Source organism: Octodon degus, unplaced genomic scaffold (genome assembly GCF_000260255.1).
Source record: "Octodon degus isolate 3935 unplaced genomic scaffold, OctDeg1.0 scaffold00233, whole genome shotgun sequence".
NCBI classification, from domain to species: Eukaryota; Metazoa; Chordata; class Mammalia; order Rodentia; family Octodontidae; genus Octodon; species Octodon degus.
Window position 1 is genome coordinate 3,081,027 of NW_004524809.1, and position 6,000 is coordinate 3,087,026.

The 6,000-nt window shown below is 49.2% G+C and overlaps 1 protein-coding gene across 6 annotated transcripts in view; it reads left to right on the forward strand.

Moving 5' to 3' along the window:
• The window catches only part of Nr2c2 (nuclear receptor subfamily 2 group C member 2), a 36,983-nt gene extending 31,287 nt beyond the window's left edge, over window positions 1-5,696 (forward strand). For 5 of the 6 annotated variants that reach the window (XM_023705909.1, XM_023705906.1, XM_004645620.3 and 2 more), the window contains one exon: window positions 987-5,696. In XM_023705909.1, the coding sequence (XP_023561677.1) occupies window positions 987-1,161 (175 nt within the window). In that variant the 3' untranslated portion in view covers window positions 1,162-5,696. The remainder of the gene's footprint in view (window positions 1-986) is intronic. The other variant, XR_002819002.1, reaches the window with a different exon arrangement.
• The last annotated feature ends 304 nt before the right edge of the window (window positions 5,697-6,000 follow it).

Here is a 6,000-nt window from a genome sequence, read left to right on the forward strand (position 1 = left end):
CTCCCAGAACCGCTCCACCCTGTGCTGTCAGCCACTTCCAGGAAGGCCCCCAACCCAAGTTAGCTCTGCCACCTCCAGAGCCTGGTCGGCATGAGATCTGGGTGCCATGTCTCTTCCATGTGCCCAGCAGGATGAATAATGCTCCATGTGCAGTTCAGATACATGCTGTCTTCTGAAAATAACATGCTCACTGTAGAAAATAAAACATCCCAGAGAGAAAGAGGGAAAACTTACTCCAATGAAAAGCACTATTAACATTTTATGTTTCCTTCCAGAAACTTTTATATGTAGTGTTATTAGAATCATAAAACCCAAAAGATTTTCTATAACATTTTTCTATTAAATATAAATGACTATTTTCATGACTGACCTCTCCCTGCTATGGGAAGGCAGCTGGACTCAGTTCAGGCTGTGGTGCTGTGGCCTCCCCACCTCTGCCCCGTAGGCCAGTTCCCATCCACAGGTCTGTGGCCCTCCAAGCACAGTATCCTCCTGCTGGTCTCTGTAGATGAAACCATCTTTGTCTAATTGCAGTGTTAAGCAGACACAGGAAAGGAGGGCCACACACAGCTTTTCTAGGACAATCATTCCAATCTAAGCCCAGACTCAGCACTGGGGTGATGCCCATCCAAATGTGTATACAGACTGCTGTGTGCACACAGCATGGCTCCCTTGTCCCTCATCCTTGAGCAGTGTCCCATGGTCTGTCATCCTCTGTGGTGTGAATGCCTACAGTCCTCCCTTAGCATAGGGTACCTGGCCCTAACCTCTATCTGCTGCTGGGTTTCTAAGTTTCCATTCTTTCTATCTTCCCTAAGAAGGTGGGCACAAACGCTAACAGAGAGAGCACACTTATGTGCACCTTTGCATTTCTGCCTCCAGACTTCTGTGAAAGGAGCCTGATGCTGAGTGGGCAGGATCTGCTAAGTGGCCAGCCCAGGCCAGGGCAATGCCGGCCCCTTGTCTCACATTGCACCCTCTTGCAGATTGGCCCGGATCCTTGTACGCCTTCCAGCGCTCAGGCTGATGAGCTCAAACATCACTGAAGAACTCTTTTTTACTGGCCTCATTGGCAACGTTTCAATAGACAGCATAATCCCCTACATCCTCAAGATGGAGACAGCGGAGTACAATGGCCAGATCACTGGAGGCAGCCTATAGGCACTGTGCCCAGCCGGCCAGGGCTCCCAGGCCCCTCAGACCCCAGAAGACAGTGGCAGACAGAGCCCGGTATGTGCAAATGTTTCCATGTCCGCCACTCCCCACCTGGTTTCTTCTTACCATAACCCCAGGCAGTCTTGACTGAAGGCCAGGATCCTTTCCTGCCGTGAGAAATGTTTTCATGCCTTTTGATGAAGCAGCTGACTTTGGAACAACCTTTTAACTCAATTTGTATTTCAAATTTCTCAAAGGGCAAAAAACAAAAATGAAGTTTTATAATGTCAGAGACTAGTATTAAAACTAAAAGAACCTAAGAGAACAGTATGCCTGTAAATATATTAAAAAATGTCCTTGGAATTAATAGCTACTAATTACCAGGGTAACAACATTAGCACTTTCTAAGCACTTCTTACCAGAATCTGTGACATTAGCAGCATCTTGCCTGTGGGCAGGGCAAATGGAAAACTTTTACTGAGATGCTCATGATCCCTGTGGAAACGCACTGGGCCACAGGAGACAATCAAGCACTTAAGGAAGGAAGGATCATTCCTGTCGGTGTGCACACTGGTGTCAGAGGGCATCACGCCGTTCATGGGAGCATGGTGGCCCAGTGGCAGGAACCCAAACCAGAAGCCACCAACAACTGGCTGAGGATCCTCACAGTCCTGGCCTGTAACAGAGTCTACAGACTACAGGAACCTGGGTTCTACACTGAGGGGCTCAGAGTGCAGCCCCGCAGACCCTCACCCAGCTAACTCCACTGGCATTGGAAACATCGTCACCACTACTCAGAGCAGCAGAGCTCCCTACCCAACATGTACAGCAGACACTTGGAACCTTGACACCCCTTGGAACTCATCCCAGTGGCTTCTGCACCTCCCGCTCCTGGTACCCTGAAGAAGGGCCTGTGTGTCTCTGAGGCACTAGAACTGTGCAGTCAGACGGGGCCGTGCTGCACTCTCGCTAGACCTATGTGCTGGCGCGAGCATCAGGATGGTCCTTTGTGGCTGGTTAAACATCAGGGACCCTACCAGAGTCCCCACACCTGTCATCTCTCCTGTGAGCCTTTTGGAGCTTTTGCTCAATGGACACAGCAGCAATGGCTCCCAATCCTGATGTTACATTCTCTTTCTGCAAAAATGAGTGACTGGTTTGCAGTGAGAACAGACTCACCGGGACTGTGCCAGGCACCCCGGGTTTCTATCTGGGCTGGAGTAAGAAAGCCCTTCCTGTAGGATGAGGTTTGCATCTGCTGGGATTGTAAATTGGATCTGGCTTTGCAGAGTCCCAAGGGTTGCCAGCTACCACTGCTCACTCTCATAAAAAATGAGTGTGCATGGCATGTCTGGCTCCTGAATTGCCATTTGGATCTTGGGGTGTCCTCACAGGTCACACCTGGGAGGCAGTCTTGGGGACATCAGGTGGCCAGTATAAAATGATGATATAATTTTGCCAGCTTAAAGTATGATTTAGTTTTTTAACCTAAGTGTTTTAAATTTTAAAATTAAAGACTGCCCAGGACTGAGGGGTTTGGTGGGTCCCCTTCCTCTGCCTGTAAAGGATTCCAGTTGAGGTGTTGCCAGGGGCAGTGTGTCCTGTCACCACAGCTCACAAGCTGCCCCATCCTACTCCTCAGGATCTGGTGTGAGTACCCTTGAGGGACAGGGCACATGCAGAGCTCAGGGACAGCACTGAAGAAGAGTGGCTTTATGTGTGAAGCTGCTGACTCTGACCAGTGCTGGCCAATTCCAGTGGCTATAGGGCATCCCAGACCCTTGGCCTTGTCTTTGAGGGTCACATCACATGCCCAGTCTCGCTGCCTGAGGTCATTTCCAGCCTTCAACTGTGCGTCTTGTCAGATGGGTTCAGGTGTCCACCCAGGCTGGGGATAGTGTAGTTTCCCCTCAGTCCTCATCTGGAGTAAGTGGGTATACCCTGAGCCTACGAGGTGGGACCAGCCCTCAGTGAGGGACACAGCTTGGCAGCTGTTTCAAAAGTACATGGAGTAACTGTGGCTATGTGTCTCTTTCCAGAACCATTTCAAACAGTGCTGCATTAGGACAATTGTGTGGTCCATGTGTGGTGGTCTTTACAGGTGTGAACAGGACAGAGCAGACAGGAAAAGACCAAACTCCTTCAGCAGTGATTCTTAAGTTCCTCCTGGAGGGTGTCTAGAGGTGTCAGGCAGTCCTTCTAGTGTGCAACAAGTATATGCATAAAAGAACCTGCATTTACTGTCCAACCTCTGCTGTAGCCTGTGGCATGGGGTCATCAGGGTAGTCACGTATGCTCTGCCCTCAGACTATCATCTGGCTTGTCACAGTATTAGAGGTTGTTCAGAGGTGGCCCAGCAACCACACTGCACGAGCCCTAGCAAGGGGCCAGTGATCACAGGCTCTGAGGTGGCAACACTGTCCTCAGGAGGTCTGCTGTCTCTAGAATCCCAAAGCTCGCTCTCTACCTTTTAGCTTGAACATGTGACAGGTAGTGAGATGGCAAATGGCATTGGTGCTCCCATGGCCAGACACAAAAGCTACCATCTGACACCCCTTCTGCCCATCCACTTCCTCTGCCCAGCTCAGCCTCTAGATTGTGGTTTTTGGAGAACATCCAGAACCAGCCCCCAACCAGACAGGGTGGCCCAGGTCTCCAGAGTATACATGTGTCTACACCTATGTACAGTATACATAGCATGCACCCATATAATAGGTGTAAATTATGTGTACAGTCTCAGCCACCACCCAGCCACCACCGTGACAGCTAAGAGAGATCCTACGGTATGAGCATTCAAGGGCACTGTGACAATGGCCAGGGCCCAGATGGAGCTCAGACAGGAGCAGTCCAGGCCAGGGCATTTGTCTGTGTCCTCTAGGTCCCAGGGGCTAGGACAGTGGACAGTGCAGCCCAACAGCCAGGACTAGTGGCTTTTTCTACACCAACTCCTCTGACTTCTGATGGATCCTGGTAATAGCCAGTAGCCTCCCTAGGCACTGGACCCATTTGCCAGGCTAAGACGACATGGCCTGTCTGCAGGCTGCTTCAGGGTGGCAGCATCAGTGCTCCCTTGTGGGCCCTAGCCAGATGCACCCACCCCTCAGTATAGGGCCTGCCAAGTTAATCAGATAGCACTGCTGTCAGCTCACTGTGGTGGCCCGAGTATAACACACCTTAAATCACTTCCAACTGTGAGCATGCAAATGAAACCTGCTGGCTTAATTCCTTTTTGTAACTTAGGGTTTGCATTCTTGGGGTAAAAACTACTCTAATATAGATGTGTTCACCCTGAAAATTGCATATGCCAATTTTCTTTGCCAGATCTATTGTGCTATCTCCTGTATGTAGCCAGCTTTCCACTGAAATACAGGACTTGCAGATAGATAGCACAGGAGCTCCCGGGAGTTGTGCTCGGGTCTGAACTAAGCTGGCCTGCTGTTAGAAACACTTCATGCAGCCACAGCACTCAGTGCCTTTTGTGAGACATGGGTTGCTAAACCTTCCGCATCCCTGCTCTGATGTTACAAGAGCTTCCACAGAGTCCCAACCCTAGCCTGTTGTGACAATCACACTAAAGAAACTGACTTTCCAGTCAAGAAGGGGAGCCTGATTGTCTCTAAATGACTTTAAAATATGGGGGGGGGGGGCACCTGTTACATTAGCAACCTAATAACAAACTGAGAGATCATATTTTTAATGTTCCACTATACTTCCATTTAAGAAGATAAATTTTGGTCTTGATAGTTACACACAAAGTCCCCAACACCATTTACCAATTCAGAGTGCTTTAGTGTTTAATGCAGAGGTAACATCAGGAAGGGGCAGACTGACAGCAAACCCAGCTCTTTATGAAGAAAGGACCCTCCTAGGCCAGGCATACAGCTCAGTGTAATAACCACCTGCCTGGCAAGTGCAAGGTTGAGTTCAATCCCTGGTACGGTACCCGCCCTCCCCCCCCCAAAAAAAAAGACCCTCTTGTCGCTGTCAACACTGCCACTGCACACAACTCAATCCTGGAACCTTTTTCTACCCTGAAACCAGTGTTCAATTAGTTTTATACCCAAAAAGCTGTGTCTTTCTCAGCACCGCCCATAGCTCCTGCTGTAGTTCGGCCCTCTGTTAACATGTAGCTGTGTTGCCAGCCCCTTTGAGACGATGTCTGTTAGAGGAGAACCGGGTGTTGGGACCGTTTCTGTAACCTCTGCCCTTCACAAGATAGAAAATACTGTTCATGCCATTACCTTCTAATTCCAGGTTCCAAACCTGCTGGAAGCTATGGCTCTACACAGCTTCCTTCCTGTACGAATCAGCTTTGTTACGTGATGGCATTTAAAAACTAGCATGTTCTTTTTAAAGTGGATTTTATATCTAATCAGTGTCTTCAGTCTTGAAGAATCTGCATTGTTGTGTTTGTATATAGAGTGTCACAGTGCATGAATTAGCTTTATGCATTTTATTAAATGCTGTTTCGATGTGGCATTACTGTTGTGGCTTAATACTACTACCTACATGAGGTTTATACCATTAAAAGTGGATTAAGGCTATCTGCATGGCTCCTCTTTTCTTCAGAGCTATGGCAACACTGACCTGGTCCAGGTGGGGTGGGGGACTCGGCAGCCACCGCTATGAGACAGGATTGAGGACCTGAGCTACAGGCATCATGAGTAGGAAACCAGGGTGAGACAAGACTGCCAAGTATGTGTCCAGAGGGTGGAGTACAGTGGTGCCATGTCAGACTGCCAACCACCAAGTCCTCTCAGGAGGGTTCTGTTGTCCTGGGGGAAATGTGCACTTAATTCAGAAGTTAGCTGCGAGTGGTGGTGCACGCCTGTCATCCCCACACTC